At 43.7% G+C, this 18,871-nt stretch overlaps 1 protein-coding gene across 1 annotated transcript in view; it reads right to left on the bottom strand.

Moving 5' to 3' along the window:
- TPH2 (tryptophan hydroxylase 2) overlaps positions 1-18,871 on the bottom strand; it is an 88,763-nt gene that overhangs the window by 50,691 nt on the left and 19,201 nt on the right. Inside the window, exons 6-7 of the mRNA XM_024122934.2 lie at positions 7,854-8,050; positions 2,018-2,153 (exon numbers count right to left, since the gene is read on the bottom strand). Of these exons, the coding sequence (XP_023978702.2) occupies positions 2,018-2,153; positions 7,854-8,050 (333 nt within the window). The remainder of the gene's footprint in view (positions 1-2,017; positions 2,154-7,853; positions 8,051-18,871) is intronic.

The following is an 18,871-nucleotide window of genomic DNA, read 5'->3' as shown; positions in this document are numbered from 1 at the left end:
TGAAGATTAAAGGGACCTTTACCGAGAATTGTGTCTGCACAGTGTATATCTGGAAGGACGCAGTGGAAACTGGTAGCAGTGGTTGCCCCTGGGGAGGATGCAACAGGTGTCAAGGGAGGAGACGTGGGAAAAAAGTCACTGTTCAGAGTGTGCCCTTTCATAAGCTTTGAATGCTAAATCACGTGCATGTGTTACCTACTCATAAAATCATCATAATAATTTAAGAAACGAATGATATAAAACCCACAAAAAGGAGCCTGCCAAAACAACCCCAAGGTAGTGAATCCTGAGTTTCCATGCTCTGACTTAGCTTCCTCTTGTCTGTGTGGTCAGAGGCGTCGTGGAAGAAGAAAACACTCAGATCGATAGCAGGAGCTCTAATGCCCTTCTGAACTCTCAGCCCTTATTTCCAACTACCAGGGGCTTCTCCAACTGGAGGTCCCACCCATGGGCCCCTCAAAGACAGGATGCTCCAAACCCAGATCCTCCTCTTTTCTCCCTCTTTTATTCCCTCTTGCCTCCAAGCCTAATCCCCCTCCAATATTTTCAATTATTATTAGAAAAAGCTACCCATTCAGCTTCCCAATCTATTGATAAAAACCTTAGCATTGCCTTAGGGACCCTCTCATCTCCTGGCCCTCCTCATAGCCACCAAATACTGTTAATTCCATCCTGATGATGTTTCTCCGAGGTGACCTCTCGTCCTATCCCACTGATGGCTTATGAACTGTATTCCTTCACTGGAACGGGAGCTCCTGCTGGTTTTCCAGCTAGTTCATTCTCCATACTTCCTAGTCCCCAGCCTCATCCTCTTTCTCAAAGACGATTATCTGGCCATGCTTAGGAACCTTGGACAGCTCCCTGCTGCCTACAGAATTAAGCCCAAAGGTCCTGTTTTGACAAACGACTGTTTACATTGTGGACAGAAGAGTCATTTCATCCCTAACACATACCTATGCTCTGGCCCCTCTAAAGTAACAAGCCTTGCTCATTTATGCCTCTTTTGTGCCTCCACATCTTTGTACAGGTTGTTTTCCTTGACTTGAAATCTTTCCCCTCCCCTCCCCACTCGGCTTTATCAAAAAAAGAAATTTCTACCCACCCTTCTAGACCCCCGCTAATTTTTCAGTTTCTCTGAAATGCCTTTCGGGACTGTTCCCTCCCTTTTGCTCCTCTGATACTCTGCACACACACACCCTTACAGCCCTAAACACATTCTTTCATAATTATTTATGTTGCTATCTCCCCTGCCAGAACGGGAGAGGCTTTAAAAAAACAGCTGCTACATTTTATTCATCTTTGAATCTGCTGCACCTCCCTGCTAGCACTGCATATAAATGTTTGCTGAATGAATTGGTAGAGTACTTTGGTAAAAATGTAACACATTATTCCCCCAATTTTATAGACCTCTGTGGCTAAAATCTCTTTTCTTTGCCCTCTCTCTCTGCATACATTTTGGCAGCTACCACAGATCTCAGGAGGGCCAGTTATTCAAAGGCAACTAACACAGTGCCTGCTATTTGTAAACCCTCTGGGCTAGATTTAGAGATTGCCTTTCTTAGCTCTGACAGCTCTCCTTTGAGCATTCATCCACTCTAAGAAGCATTTCTCTCCCAAATGTCTGGAGTCCTATAAGTAACCTTTGTTTACCCTGAAAACACTTTCAGGGATGCTGAAAGGAGCTAAAAAAAGAAAAAAACAATGTAGTGACCCTGCCAGGTCCCCAGCTGGTCAGTGAGCCTCTGTCCCCTAGGAAGAGGAGGGGGCTTCGGAGACTCAGCTCTAATCCCCACCCAACTTTATTGTTCTCTGCTGCCCAGTGAAGACCTTGGCAGCCCATTAATCACAAGACTATTCAGGTAAAACAGCATCATAAGCAAAGTGATAACCTCGGTGGCCTAAGGAACAGTGGTCTTTAGCGTTCCTGGACCCAATTTACCCTCAAGTAAAGTGAGCCCTGACCACTTTCCAATGTGGTGGTCTCCATCCAGCCCAGCTTTCCAGTGTGGGTACTCACGGTTCCGGGGTGTAGAGGGGGTCTGAGCCATGGCGGATGTACTGAGTACAGTGGAACACTCTGTAGGCCAGTCCTGCCAGAAAGTCTCGAGGACTCAGGTATCCAGCCACTGGTCTCACCGTGAAGCCAGACCTTTCTAAAGAGGCAACAGAAAGAGTCAACTAAATATTAACCCGACAGGACTTGATGGTCCAAGCAGGGCTTCCTATTATTTATAAGGCTGTTTTAGAAACAAAGTAATCAACGTCCTAAAACTCTTGACAATTGAATGACATACACTGTTAACAGCTATTGTGTTTGTGGCTTCGGATGACTAAAATACACTCACGAATGATGGTTTCCAGGGGAATAAGACATTCATTAAAACGGAAAGGAAGGGGAAAAAAACTTTAAGGATTTAAATTCAGAGGCCAAATTAGGATAAGAAAGCTCAAATACACAGGAGAAGGTGACAACCTAAAGTGATGTAAACTAAATTTTTGGTGGTGAGCACAAGGTAGTGTACATAGAAGTAGAAATATAAGGTTGTACATGTGAAACTTATATAATATTCTAAACCAATGTGACCTCAATAAGAAATAAATTTTTTAAATACATCAGATGCAAAAGACTACACATTTTGCGATTCTATTTATATGATGTCCAGAGGAGCAACATCTCTAGATAGAAAGCAGATCAGTGGTTACCCAGGGCTAGAGGTAGGAACAAGGATTGACCATAACGGGGCAAAAGAAAACTTTTTGCAGTGATGGAAATGTTGTAAAACTGAATTGCTGTGATGGTTACACAACTCTATACATTTACTAGCATCACTGAATTGTACAGTTACAGTGGGTAAATTTTATGTTATGTAAACTATACCTCAATGAATGAAGCTGCTAAAAAATATAAATAAATAAAGTGATGCTTACTACAGATTACCTGATATCTTTCTAAAGACACACCTAGATAGGGATTCTTTCTGTGTGTATGTGGTCAGTGAACACAAGGCTAATTCACCCCCTTGACTGGCAGCCTGGAATCAGTTCACACGACAGCTTTCTATTGTCAAAACCACCTAACCCCTTCATTCCACATTGCAATATCCCATTTCTGTGATATTATGAAAACAATTATATTAATTACTGCAGTTTGAAAAGGTACAATAAAGCTCTGCATGCTTTGTTGGTTTATGGTAAGAGGAAAAAAACAAAATAAGCAGAATACAATAAAATCTATGAAATCAGCCTAGACTGCTAACCCAGTTAAGGACTGCTTAATACTTCCTGCTCATGAAGGCCCAGAAAATTTCAACAGGAGGGGCTCTTCTTCTGATATCAGTACTGTAAAGGCTCCCATTCTGAAAACCTCAGCTCATTAGAAGAGCATCTCAGAATGGTTAGAAATGGTTTTGAAAGATAAAAACCAATTAAGCGTATAAAACAAGTCCACCCTGGGATTCTGGGTACCTACAAGGAAATAACCCTGTTCTCAGGCCTCTGCAGACCTGTAATTCTAACAGTGTTCAGTTCATTCCAAAAGTTCTCAGGTGGATTGATTGTTCTCCACTGAAAATCAAAAAGATAAGTGTATTTTTTTCTTTTTGAATTTTATGTCAATTAAGCCAGTATCCCACATGTGGGCTACAGGGGGAGCATCCTTTAGTTTAATAGTTATGTATTTTATTTTCTTATAAATTTAAAAATATATGTATCTATCACATCAAGAAATTTGAATTTGTGACTACCATTGCTTAAAAAGTTTCCTATTAAAATAAATTTGGTATTTTATTTTTTATTTTATTTTTGTGTGTGTGTGTGTGGTATGCGGGCCTCCCTCTGCTGTGGCCTCTCCCGTTGCGGAGCACAGGCTCCGGACGCACAGGCCCAGCGGCCATGGCCCACGGGCCCAGCCGCTCCGCGGCATGTGGGATCCTCCCAGACCGGGGCGCGAACCCGGTTCCCCTGCATCGGCAGGCGGACGCGCAACCACCGCGCCACCAGGGAAGCCCTAAATTTGGTATTTTAAAAGTGAGTCAATTAAAAGAAATAAAAATACACACATTTACATTGGGCTTGCTGTGTATCAATGAATGATGCAAACTGAGTGCCCAGTACCCAGTTCATCAAAGGTGTGAAAATCAATAACAATAATAGTAGTAAGAGTAACTAAAACTCTGCTATGCTTAATGTGTGTCAAGCAATAACTTTAGGGCTTTAGGTATATCAATTAGTTTCCCCTCCCAACCCTGTAAGGTAGATAAAATTATCATCTCTGTTTGCGGAGAGGAAACTGAGGCACAGAGAAGTTAGGGTAATTCATCTATCTAAGGTCACACAGCCAGGAACCGGCAGAGGCATGACTGAAGCCCAGGCATTCTGCATCCAGAATCTGTACTGTACTATACTGCCCCTCGTAAAAATATTAAGTTGGTGACAGATATGGCAAAACTTATGAGATGGTAATCTAATTCCTGGGGTTTGAGAAACAAAGCAGTAAAAAGCATCCCCACACAGGAATAATCAAGACCATGGTAAATATATAACACGCACATAACTCCATGGGAAACAAAGAGGGACATGCCAGAGGCAGGGTCGTTAGGGAGAATATAATCTAGTTAAACAACGGCATAAGGCATTGTGCATTTAGGCGCTAATTAAATGACACTGATCAATGGCCCTCAATCTCTTTCTCTCGATAATAAGTATCGTGGATGACATCCACGCATGGGGCCCTCCCATCATGCTAAGTGTGGTTCTCAGTGGACCAGCTGTCAGGCCACGCCTACCTCTCTCCTGATACACACACGAGCTAGGATGAAACTGTGGTGGCTCTTATGATGAGGATTCATAAAGAAGGCAGGACTTGCTCTGAGCCTTGAAGAACAGGTAGAATCTGAGCAGGTGAAGGAATGACTTTTCTAGCAAGGCACAGAGCCTAAGCAGTGGTATGAAGACCCACAGCTAGAACAGAGGGTTTGTGCGGTGCAGTCTTAGCAGCAGACACACTTGGAAAGCTGAGTCAGGGCCGTGAGTTGAGGCTGAGCAGTTCAGAACTTGCGCGTACAAACCAGAGGCCAGCAAACTATGGCCTGTAGTCCAAATCCGGGTTGCCGCCTGTTTGTGTATACCTGTGAGCTAAGAATAGTTTTTACATTTTTTTTGGCCACGCCGCATGGCTTGTGGGATCTCAGTTCCCCGACCGGGGATTTCATCCAGGGCCATGGCAATGAAAGCCCGGAATCCTAACTACTAGGTCACCAGGGAACTCCCTTTACATTTTTTTAATGGTCACATTTAAACAGTTATAATAAGTACCTACCTAATAGCCTCAATTTTGCCTCTTGGCCCACAAAGTCTAAAATATTTACTATCTATCTGGCCTTTTCCAAAAAAAATTAAAAGTTTGCCAACCCCAGTAAAATCAAAGGGGAGCCACCGATAGCTTCTGAGCAGAGATGTCAGGAACGAAGAAATACTTTAGGAAGCTTCATCCGGAAACAGTGGGCAGGCGAGTAGAGGGGAGAAGAAACAGGTGTCAAGGATGCAGTGATGGGGACCTCAATGTGGATGGTAGCAGCGGAATGGAAAGAAAAGGACAGGTTCACCATGGGTCACAAAGCTAGAAGTGGCAATACCTGGAGACTGGGGTAAGCTCAGTCCTAATTAGGCCCTCCTAACAAGCCCCTACCCTAATGCCTTGAAGCTGGGAATATGTTCCTTTAGATGGCAAAATAGACTTTACAGATATGATTAAGTTAAGGGTCTTGAGCTGGGGAGATCATCCTAGATTATCTAGGTGGGGCTGATATAATCACAAGCATTCTTATAAGAGGGAGGCAGGAGGGTCAGAGTCAGAGGACATGTGACAATGGAAGCAAAGGCTGGAGTGAGGTAAGGAAGGACCCGTGAGGCAAGGCATGTGGGTAGACTCTAGGAGCTGAAAAGGCAAGGGAACAGAAGCCTTCAGAAAGAACACAGCCTTGCCAACTCCTTGATTTTAGACTTCTAATCTCCAGAACTGTAAGATAATACATTCATGTTAAGTCACTAAGTTTGCGGTAACGTGTTACAGCTGAATAAGAAGCTTATACAAAGGCTGATTAAGTGTGGCAGGGAGGGGAGCGGGGGTAGGACTTCAGAGGAGGAGTGTAACCAAGCAGAACCCTATGAGGGGGCTTGCCTGGTGGCGCAGTGGTTGGGAATCCACCTGCCAATGCAGGGGACACGGGCTCGAGCCCTGGTCCGGGAAGATCCCACATACCGCGGAGCAACTAAGCCCGTGCGCCACAACTACTGAGCCAGCGCTCCAGAGCCCGAGAGCCACAACTCCTGAAGCCCACGCACCTAGAGCCCGTGCTCCGCAACTAGAGAAGCTACCTCAGTGAGAAGCCCATGCACCGCAACAAAGAGTAGCCCCCGTTCGCCGCAACTAGAGAAAAGCCCACGCACAGCAGCGAAGACCCAACGCAGCCAAAAATAAATTAATTAATTAAATTAAATTTTTAAAAAAGAATAAATTTAATCAGAAGTGAGAAAATGCAGAAAGAAAGGAAAACAGCCAAGCAAGACAAAATAATAACACTTTAGCCATTAAACAAAGTCAAGGACCTTTAGTTCTTCCTCAAGGACTATATAGATAATATCCTGAGCCACGTCCTTTGAGCTGTTTTGCAGATACTGAAACCCACACCAGGTGGAAGAAGTTACATATGCTGTCCACAAGCACGTAGACCCCAGACCGGCTGGAGCCAGAAGGTTGTTGATGCTGACTCTCCATTACCTCACCACCGACCAATCAGAAGAACATCCACGAGCTGACCACGCCCTGCTCTTTGAACACTGTAAGACTCCTCACTACCCCCTCCAGGGCGGGCACACAGTCTTGAGGGCATTAGCCCGCTGTGGCCCCCTTTACCCGGCAAAGCAATAAACCTATTCTTTTCTACTTCACGCCAAACTCTGTCTCCGCGTTTCTATTCGGCACCAGTGAACAGAGGCCAAGTTTCAGCAACAGGAATCCTTAGAGCCTGATGAGTCTAGAGAATCTATCGTCACTGATAGAAACAGGAAGACAGGTGAGGAAGGGAGTTCCAGGGAAAGAGGTAGGCGGCAAGGCTTTAGCTTTTAGAACCGTTGTGCTTGAAATGGGGAAGAGAGAGAAAAGAGCAGAACCTGAGGACTTACCCGCAGTGAAGGACACAGAAGGAAGTGCGGCCACTGTAAAACTTCACCTCCGTCCCCATGCCCACAAGAGCCTGAAGTTTTCCCAGTTGCTGTCCCAGGAAGGTCAGTGAGGAGAGTGACCACACAGAGAACGAGGACGCCAGGGGACTCTGCTTCACCTCGCTGCCTGCTCTCTCACCAGCACTACCGTTCCGGGCACGATTTATACTTTACAATAGCGATCTGATTAACTGACTGACCTCCTCCCCAGAGGAAAGTCACTATGCTCAACATTATCCGTGATATTTCTTCATCCGGTACATAATTCTTAGCAAAGCAAATACAAAGCTACCTTTGAGATCATCCCATGCCTATGTAGCCCAACAGAGTCGTTCCTGGATCAGAAAAAGCTCAAAGCTGAACTTGCAAATGTCGGTTGGGGTTCGCTGTATGAAACAGCCCGCCAGAGAGACCTCACCAAGGCCCTGGGCTGGGTGAAGAGCTGAGTGCATCTCCCCACCCAGAGGCCCTGCTCTGCTTCCCACAGGTGGCCCAGGTAACTGTTGGTGCAGGGCTCCTCCTTTTAAATCAAAAGGAGCTCCTATTTGGAAAAAGGGCGATTGCTGCCACGTGTGTCCTTAGACGGCCCATGAGGATGTGGGGTAGGAAGAGAGAGCCCGTGTGAAGCTTACCTTTCAGAAAAACCGAGACGTCTTCAAGTTGGGGCACGTTGTCCTCCCTGTAGCCACAGTATTTCGTCAGCAGAGGGAAGTTTTTCAGATACTCCCGGCAAGCATGAGTAGGATAGAGTTTGGAGAGCTCTCGGAACACAACGCCCCAAGTTTTAGTTTCTTCCTCCGTGTACTCCACTCTGGGGATGGGCTGACCACTAGGCAGGAGAGAAGAGAAATGAATGAATCTAGCTCTGGGTCCCTGGGCTAAGTGTTTTCTCACCTTCATACCTATGTGAGTCAGATTCCTGTAAAGTGGGACGCCTGAGTGTCTGAAAAGATCCCACTAAGTGTTATTTTTTGAAGAAAATGCTAACCTTCTCATTTTGTGTATGTGTTTAAACTTTCATATACATGATTTAAGTTACGTCTTCACACACCCTTATGGACATTTGATAAGATTTTTGTTCTGACCCTGGGATCCGTAACAAGTTAAGAGTTCTGGGTTGGAAGGAACTGGTTTAGGTCCAAAGCTGTGCTCTGAGAACCTTTTCTGCAATCACCTGACAACAGTAATAAATGGATGTTGTCTTTTGAAAATAAAATTGCCTGTGGGTCCTCTTTGTCCTTTGTAGGGAACTCAGCCCAATCTCCTGGTGTAATTTTGAGGTCATTTGTTCAGTGAGAGAAATGTCTGGGAAATACTAAAAGCCTATGCCAAACTTAAGTGAGAGTTTTGCAAACTGCAAAATAGGAACATGTATTATACATCATGCTGAGAGGTGCACACATTAAGCCCTGTCAGTTAGGAGAGAGGTCAGCAAACTTTTTCCATAAAGGTCTAAAAAGTAAATATTTTAAGCCTGTGTGCCATACAGTCTCTATCAAAACTGCCCAGGTCTGCCACTATATCTTGAAAACAGCCACAGATAATATGTAAACACATGAACATAGCTATGTTCTAATAAAACTTGCATTACAAAAACAGACCAGATTCAGCCTGTAAGTCATAGGGAGTCGACGCCTGGTTTGGAATATTGGGGCGGTCAGGGAGAGCTTCCTTGGAGAAGGCACAGCTTAAGCTGAGACTTGTTGGCCAGGTAGGATCTGCAGGCGCCCTGGCAGAAAGAAAGGTGAGTTTAAAAATGCTCTTCTGGGGCTTCCCTGGTGGCGCAGTGGTTGAGAGTCCGCCTGCCGATGCAGGGGACATGGGTTCGTGCCCCGGTCGGGGAAGATCCTACATGCTGCGGAGCAGCTAGGCCCGTGAGCCATGGCCGCTGAGCCTGCGCGTCCGGAGCCTGTGCTCCGCAACGGGAGAGGCCACAACAGTGAGAGGCCCGCGTACCGCAAAAAATAATAATAATAAATAAGATAAATAAATAAATAAAAATGCTCTTCTAACAGCAGCCAGCAGCCATGAGCAGGGACCATAGCTCCTGAGGCCACATGAGGTCAGGAGAAAGAAGAGAATATGGACACGTGCTTTTGCAAACTATGGCTTGAAGAGCCAGAATCTGAATTTAGCCTCTGATTAAGAAACCTATCCTGAAAGTGAAAACTTCTCATGACCTGCTCAACAGTTACCTGCAGCAGTCCCCCACTTCCCTCCCTGGCCACTTGTCACAGATCCTGCCTCTGCAGTCAGCAAAGACCCACACAACATATGGAAGTCCAATATATACACATAAACCTAGGGGTTCTGTCCTGTGAGCTGTGTAATCCAGCAACCCAGGCTGCACAGGCAGCAACTGGCCCTCAGGGCTGCTGCAGCCTCAGGCACCTTCAGCAAGCTGGGGTCATTCAGAAGCACCCCCTTAGGTAGAAAAAAGAGCAGGACAGTAACAAGAGCAGGCTCATAAGCCAGAGCCCTGTCCCCAGCCCTCCGCATACTTCAAAGTATTCTTACCAAAATCTTTTCTGTTGAAGGTTCAGGTGCAAATGTGATTCCTACTGCCTCAAATTATTTTTACTGAAAAAAATTAACTGCAGTACATGAGGGATGAGGGAACAACATACACTGAAGAAAAAACCAGAAATTAACATTTCTTTTCTCTAAGTACCAAGACTAGGGCTTATGACAAACCAAATTAGAACAAGATTAGCCTTGTTTAAATATGACTGTTGATAACAAATAAAAAATTACACCCGACAAATATTTGCTGAGAAGATCAAGACTGCTAAGGCTTAGCCTCTGTGATGAATTTAGAAGAAAGCTTGAAATGGAAAGATAAAAATAGAAAGGATGTAAGGAAATAAAAACATGAACGGTCTGCCTCTGGTACCAGAAAATTCAACAAAATCAATTTGAGTCGGGGAAGCCAATAAAGCTGATAAGGGCTGTGCACAATCAGAAGGTGGAAAGCGATGAGGCTGAAACAATAAATGAAATACCGAGAAGCCATTGGAAAAGAATCATTAGGTCAAACTTTTCCCTTCGATATCAGTCTGCAAACATGCAGCGTTTCAAAGGGGAACTGACTGTAGCCAACAGGGAGCTGCAGAAGAAAGACAAGTGTGAGTCTGGGTAGGAAGGAGTTATACAGACCTTCCTCCACTTACAATGGGGTTACCTTGTGATAAACCCAATGTAAGTAGAAAATATCATCAGTCGAAAATGCCTTTAATACACCTAACATACCAAACACCATGGCTCAGCCTAGCCTACCTTAAACGTACCCAGAACACTTACATTAGCCTACAGCTGGGCAGACTCATCTAACACAAAGCCTATTTTATAATAAAGTGTTGACTATCTCATGTACTTTATGGAATACTGTACTGAAAGTGAAAAACAGAATGGTTGCCTAGCTACAGAACGATTGTAGGTGTATCGGTTGTTCACCCTGGCGATCGAGGGGGTGCTGACCATGGCTCCCTGCCACGGTTCAGCATCACAAGAGAGAATTACACTGCATATTGCACTGAAAAAAAGATCAAAATTCGAAGCACGGTTTCTACTGAACGCATTTCACTTTCACACCATGGCGAAGTGGAATCATCCTGAGTCGGGCCTGTCAGTACGGATCTGTTACTTAATGATGAATTCCTAGCATCACAACCTTGGGAATACAAATGACCACACGTACAGTCTCATCTGTTTCCACTTGTCTGTCCTGCCTGGGTAACTAATGAGCCTGCTCTTTAAGTTAATAGCTGGTGCTGTGCCCTGCAGCTACCCTGAACGGGTCAGTCTGACTGGTCACGCCAAGAGATTTCTCACACCGCTCTGACCCCCATATCCCGGGGAACTATTTAAGGTAAATGTTTAAAAATCAACTTCACACAAAGTAAAGGCTACTTTTATCCATTTAATTTCTGTTTAAAAATATCCCAAATACAGAAAAAATAAGAAATGTCCCACTTTTCCATGTAGTTAATAAAGGTATATAATAATAGTTCATCTTTGAGAACTTACTACTGGCCAGACACTTTTTTAAAGTTAAGCGTTTTTATATAACTTAGCCCATTTGATTCTCACAACTCCATTGAGGTAGACCCCGCCCCCCATTTTACAGATAAGGATATTAAGGCTCAGAGAAACTAAGCCATTTGACTAAACTCATGGCGCCAAGCTTAAAACCCAGTCTGTCAGGCTCAGGACCGGCTGTGGTCTTAACTGATTAGTGTACACCAATGAAATAAAAAATGTATCCCAGGCACCAGCTTATTTTCACATACCAAATTAAAATAAGGCTTCTAGGTATATGTACTTATATATAGGAAATCTCATATACAATCATGTAATCATGATACTCGCATATATTTGTATAGATCACATAAAATACTTTCATATTTATTCACTCATTTAACCTTCTCCGTGAGACTGGTAGGTAGTGCTTGGGGCACCAGGAATGCAGGGACACCTATTTTTTTAAAACTTTGAGATGTGACATTTGGAAAAAGTAAAATTGTCATGAGAAAAATCAAAATGTGTTGTACTTCTCTGTACTTGTTATGGGTTAGTGGGCTTTTTGTGAATTGTACATGAGAAGAATGACAGAGGGTGTCCTGATCTTTCTAGGGCCTTGGACATATACCCACAAATCATTAATGCATCTATCTCTGAGTACATGTCATAACATGTATGTAATAAGCCTCATATCCCAGTGTCCTAAAACTCTGCTCTGGCCTACGACTAAAGTCACTTAAGTACTCCACGTTCTAGAGAAAGCTCTCAGCAGTTGGAGCCAACCATCTCCCTGCAGGGCTTGTGAAGAGGCGACAGAAATGGCTCCACCACCAGCAAACCCCCCTCATACTACCCTTCCCACCCCACCCCCAAACTTCACCTACCAGTCCAACAGGGAATCAGACATGCAGGATTGTGGGGAAGGCTGGTGTGAGAAGGAAAGGCCCCGTTCCTTCTCCTTCTCTAGGGGAGGAGGGCAGGCTGTGCCGCAAGAATCACTTGTAAGGACTGCAGGCGCCCTCAAGAAGTAGGGTCTGGCCTCTCCTTTCCCATCTGGACGCCTGCTGGGCAGCAGAATGCCCTGCCCCCCTGGTGCCGCCACCAGACTGGAGCAATAGAGATGGGCCCTGGGAGAGCGTCTGGAAGCCCAGGAGTATGGCATGCTATGGGGGAGACGGGGGGGACCCTTGACAGGTGTCCTCTGAAACTTGAGGTTCGTGTGAACATGGAGCCTGCTGCCCAGTGAAATCTAGAAATTGCCATGGGACCCAATGTGGTGTGCCTGGTAGGAAGATGGGGAAGCCCCACCCCATCCAGGTCTGCTCAGTTCTCAGGAGACAGAAGAATGCTCCAGGGGCTCCCCTCATCCCTGACGAGGAAGCACTAAAGGCCAGGTGCATGAGGGGTACCCGAGTTACGATGTGGCCAACCTGGAGAAAAGGATGATGTGGTGAGCACTGAAAGGCCAAGGGAGGACAGGAAGCTTATCTGCAGGGGTGGAAGTGGAGGAAATGGTCTTACCCCAAGAAGACTACACACAACACTACGCAGAGACCATTTCAACAGAGACCACCGCATCAGAAAGAACCTGTCCAAACCAGGGTGAGAGTGGCCAGAGGCCTGCCCACCCCTGACATTCTAATGATCCTGCAAAAAGCCCTCAGCCTCCTCTCTCTCTCCTCTCAGCTCCCAACTCCAGAGGAACTAGGTCCTAGAAGAGAGAAGGAAAGGTATCTCAGGACCGTACACACACACACACACACACACACACACACACACACACACACACACCAAAGAACTCAGGAGGAGGAGAATACACTTTGAATCAAATTTAAGATTAATCTTTTTTTAAATGAATGGGACTAGGTCTTAAATACCCCAATGAGACTCTACTAATAATTGAAAATGAAAGGAAAATGCTAAGGAACTTGCCTCCCAGCAGGAAAGTAGGATTCAACACAATACACTGGAAAGCAGTGAGTAGGGAAAATAAAACCAGTTTACGCTGGTATAAACCGCAACAAGATGAGACCCCTCAACAAACTAATTACAAGTGAATATTATCATTAGATCTCTAGGGAATCTCCTCCACTTATATGGAATTAGTTGGGCTTCCGGAATTCTTAACACCCACCAAAATTCTTATTCACAGATTCCTAATTTACTGGAGAAAAACAGATGTGACTTGCAGCAGTTTCCACTCAGTGCAGATTCTGCCCTCTTGCCAAAGAATGGCAAACTAAGGCTTTACAAACACGACAGGGAACCATTGCTCAGTGAAGACAGTACCAGGAAAAGGGCTGAAACCTTCACTGTCAGGATTTAGCTTGACAATAGGAAAAGCTTCCTGGTGCAATATGTGACTAAGAGATGACTAAGAACTTTCTCTGGAAATACTGAAGGCTGTGGGAGGCATCTTTCTGCCTGCAAGGTTAAATCCCACTCTTCCTAGAGGCAGGGCGATGATTCTGAAAAACCTGCGCATTCCCTGCAGAGAGGAGAAAGTAGAAAGTGCATAGACAAACCGAATTGGGGGCAGGTACCAATAGCGTTACTCTGTGTTAAGTCCTGAGCTTGTTAGAACAATGCTGTTTAACAAACACATTTTTACACTGAAATCCAGGGACATAAACCCCACTGGGGCTGAAATTATGGGAGTTCTCTCTCCAGCCAGATGAATAAGCAATAATGCTTTTGTTTTAATTCTTTGTTTGATCTTCTCCTCCAGCAGGTCCGACAGCAAGCTCCTTTTCTTATACATATTTTTTTCATTTGGGGAATAGGAATACATTTGATTATGGTGGTACAGCCTGGCTACCTCCTGGAGTCCTTGCTGCTAGAATTCCTAACTTGAGATGCAGTTTCTCTGCTTGTGTTATCTTTAAAGGAACTCCAGTGCGGGGAAGCAATTCCCCTATTCAGTGGAGGAAGACGGGACAGGCTGAAGTTGATAGTATTTATATCAAGATGGCAAGACTGACTGAATCACAGTGCAGACTGTGTTCTTTGGAAACAGTTGGATTTCCTCAGTGGCAAGGACGAAACAGAGCAGAAGGGAAACCGAGAATTGGTTGAGGGGGGACCAGTGAATCTCATAGAAACAGTTAGGAATGAACTCATTTTCTATTTTATTTCATTACACGTTCCTCCGGGCTGGAGATGCCTCACTTACTCAAGACCTGTTTATCTGCCTGGAATAAACCGTCCCTTTCATCTCCGCCTCATCTTTTCTCTCCTTCCCCACCTTAGGCATTTCTCTTGTGATTGACACTTCTACCTGAGGGTGCCGAAGGGAAATGAGAACAGGAAATATGTAAAAATCCACCATCTTTGCAACTCACTAGCAATTAGCGGCTCCTCTAAAGGTTTGGACAAAGCCTTTGGAGAACGATTATTGGAACATGAAGGCAGGAGGTCTCTGTTCTTCCTCGAATTATGAGATGTGTGTGCTGCACTCCTCAATGGGCATACCCTGAATTCTGCATCATTTCCAGGGAGCTATCTATAATTCACCCTCTCCTCATTCAAGAAAGTGCATAAGACTACGGAAAAGTGAGACTGACATTCTTCCAACATTATTCTAAGAATAATCTTGATTTTGATCTAATGTAATTTTATAAAGGAAACATTCATCATTCACAAAACTTAATTATAAATTATTACCCAGCATTTGTTATACTTCTAACAAGTGAAGTGACACAGCAATGTGTAGAAATTTCAATCAGTACTGAGTATTGACTGTCACCCATAGCCAGTGATGTAATGTCAACTAGTACTATGCTGGCTGGTACCCACTTCATAAATAGTATCACCTGCAGCCAGGTGTCGCCAGAGTAGAGCCATATAGTCAATAAGTGTTCCACAAGATGATGGCTTATGCCTTTGAGACCGGAAAAAAATGTTGCTACAAGCCAGAAAAAAAAATCCTCAGTAAAGTGGATGAATTCCATTAAAGTTTAACCAGAAAGCAAATGCCATTTTTATCTACTGATTTTTAAGAGTCAGTGAGAAAAGTCTAAGGCTCTCAAATTTGATAAAATTACACTTCAGAATTCAGACCATAGAGGACACTCAATAACTTTATGATAAAATACTATCAGTAATAGGGGAAAAAAACAAGTAAAATATCCAAAATTACTATTCTGCTAAATCTATCCCCCCATTACCATGTACACTCCTTGAACACAGGGATTTTTGTTTGCTTTGTTCATTTTTATATCCCTGCCCCACAGAATTAAGCCTAGAACAGATAGGTGTTCAATAAATAATATTCGTTGAATATGTAAATCAGCCAATCAGACCAAAACAAGCCACACACTTAAAGTTTGAGAAAAAAGTATAGTTGTTTATCAGGAAGTCTGGCAGATAGGCATTTGTCTTCCCTCATCCCTACCTAATGTTTTTCTTTTTCTTTTTCTTTTTTTTTTTTTTTTTTGCGGTACGCGGGCCTCTCACTGCTGTGGCCTCTCCCGCTGCGGAGCACAGGCTCCGGAAGCGCAGGCTCAGCGGCCATGGCTCACGGGCCCAGCCGCTCCGTGGCACGTGGGATCTTCCCGGACCGGGGCACGAACCCGTGTCCCCTGCATCGGCAGGCGGACTCTCAACCACTGCGCCACCAGGGAAGCCCCATGTATTTTAATTGCTATGGAAAAAGCAACTCTAAGACTGAGATTTTAAGAAGTTTTCTGGTAACTTCCGATTAACCTTATGTCCTGCTTACTTTACAGGTAGGGGTTTCTCTTTTCTAATTTTCTCACTCAGGTTTTCTAGGCATTGTCACGCATCACACTTGTAGCCAAAATTTTCACCTGGAAAGAAAGCGGCCTATGTAAACCCAAAGGGACATGAATAAACACAGAGATGTTTCCTTGGCTAGATATCTTAATGAATGAACTCTCAAAGCCACAGGCACGATGATTAAATGCTATTTTTCAAAAAGGAAACTCACAAACCAAATCTTGAGTTATACCAAGATTTGAAACCATTCAAGTCATCTGACATTAAGTGGCTTGATAAGGGGTTCATTTGATGAGGAGATTGGGCAGACTGGTACAGCTAAATTACACCAGAAAGAAAACTGTAAAGGCACAAACTCATATTCAGCAAGTCCCCTAGGCTAGTCAGGTAAAGAGCATTTGTGATCACATATCTTATTTGCTTTTGCAAATGAGTTTTGCGCACGTGAATTTTCGTAAATGAGTCTACGGGCCCTAAGGAACTTTCAGATGGTAGCAAACGAAAACGTTAGTTTGTTTTGTTCACGTTGTTAATATTGGTGCTGCCTTTACAAGAGACATAATGAAAATAAACTACTGCACCTAGGGAGCCTCAGGAAGAGGGAATATTTAACTCCTGGAAATTATTTGTTTTTATTTGTCCTGTGCACCCCAGGATAGGGCTTCTCACCATTTTCTCACCTTGCAGAAAGCCCTTGTCACATTCTAGAGGAGTGATTTTCTTCTGCCAAAACTACCATGAAATTAAATATCAACAGCAGCAACAGTGGGTCTAACATCCACCAACACGTGCATTCTCAACATATACAAGGGGAACTCGGAGAATGCAATCCAGAAGAGAACTAAAAGTTAAGAGCAGCCAACAATCTCAGGCCACTAGGATGAAGAGACACAGGCTAGGGTCTCCAAGAACTCCAAGTTCAATCCCATATATCTTGCATCTTGATCAACAGGGACCAAATGTTGCTGACCACTGGGCCCTGACCTCCCTCTTTTGGTAGTAGATGAGGGAATGCAGTTATCCTACAGTTCATAGGCCTAATAATAGCATCCATTCATCCATCCATCTAACTGTAGCAATAACAATAATATAATAGCACATGACATGGATTTTGTCATATAATGCTCACCTTACACAGCAATTAAATGACTGTTTATGGTTGAGACTAAGGCTTATAGACATAGTCATCTATCCAAGATCAAACAGCTAGTAAGTGGCATAGCAGGTACTTGGATTCAGGAAGCCTAGCTCTAGAGACCCCACTCTAAACCAACACACCTCAGAGCAAGGTCTTGAGTACCTAGCATTGAGTTTGGCCTCTTGTTTCCTCATTTGAAACTGAAGGAAGTAAGACAACCACACAACACAGAGTATCAGATAAGACATCATCTGCAAAGTGCCAGGGCCAATGCCTAGTACCTAACAGGTACTCGATATAGTTGGTTCACTTCCTCCAGGTGTATAGAAACGAAAAAAAAAAAAATTTCATCACTTCCCTGCAGGGTCAGGAATAGGTCTGGAGATAAAAAAAAACACATTCTTCCGTATAAATCCATTCACCTCTGAGACATTACTTGTGAAAGTAATTTTAATCCTTCATGTTTGTGGAAATCATTTCAAAGTAAAAATACTCATACCTCATTCTCCATGAAAGACATTAGAATTTGGTGCAACTTCTGTCCTTGTCAGTAAGCCGTATTGTGTTAATGTTTTCCACAGCTGTGGGAGCCGTGCTATAATCAGACAACATCCTACTGAGGCATTGACGCACATCTAAAAAACCCACCAAGCCCCGAAAATGGAACGGAGAAATCTTTTCCAAATCAATTTTCCCTTTTGTCTTTCTTTGCGACTCTCAGGCTCCCTTCCTTTTCAGCCATTGAGTTGAACTCCAGGTAGAGAGAAACATTTGGCATGAAAATGATTCTCCCATAAAGCCTGACATCTTTTAAATACTTACAAGAACTGTGCATTTCAAACATGCAGAGAATTCTATACAGAGAATAACTTCCTAGAAACCCATGTCATTTAATTCTGTTGCTCTTGTTTTCAACTTGTGTATAATACCACCTATGTCAAATGGAAGCAGCTATGCAGATTTTTTTTCAAAGAAAAGCAAAAGAAAAAAGTGTTGCCTCTTGGGCAGAAAAAAATATTTAGATTCTGCAAGAGAGGGACTCCTGAAATCCCTCATGTGACCTTCCTCAGAAACTATTCAAGTCATCTGGGAAATGACCCCAGCATGATGAATATTTGGGTTTCTTCTGCTTTGCAATTTACCGCTCTATTTCAAAGAAATTAAAGCATCAACAAGTGGTGCTTATGCAGGACTCACAAAGTACCTCAACAGCCGCATACATCTCAGCTTCATTCAAAAGCTGGGAAAGCAAATCAATAGAGGATAATGGAACGGGATAAAATTAGCTCAGTCGGGGAGAAAACATATTTGCCTTCTCAGGTGCCTCTTCTCAAAAGGGCAGAGAAGGGAAAAAATTAAAACTTGGTCCCCCATCACGATAAAGCCTACAATTCATCAAGGTGATCATCTGCCAATGAAACTGATAAGGAAAATGTTATTAAGGATAAAACTTGCAACCCCCATTAAGATTTTTCCCACTAAGGAAGCATAACTTTTCCCTTTCATTCTTCCTCTACCTTCTATTTATGTTTCCAATTAAGATTTGTCTATCTAAAAATCGGTAATGTGGCACTCACGAGCCCTGTTAGTAATGTATTCCTCTAAGCTACATTCTAAAACCAAGCAGGATCCATAAATCATGCCTCTTCTTGCATGAAATGAGAAATGCTACGGTCAACTGAAATTTCTGAAAAGGTGGAGAGGTGGAGCCACCCCAGTTATTTTTCTGCAATTTGCAATAATTGCAAATGCCTC

Source organism: Physeter macrocephalus, chromosome 6 (genome assembly GCF_002837175.3).
Source record: "Physeter macrocephalus isolate SW-GA chromosome 6, ASM283717v5, whole genome shotgun sequence".
In the NCBI taxonomy this organism is placed as follows: domain Eukaryota; kingdom Metazoa; phylum Chordata; class Mammalia; order Artiodactyla; family Physeteridae; genus Physeter; species Physeter macrocephalus.
Note: the sequence above shows the minus strand (reverse complement) of the source record. Positions and strands in the feature narration are given on the sequence as shown.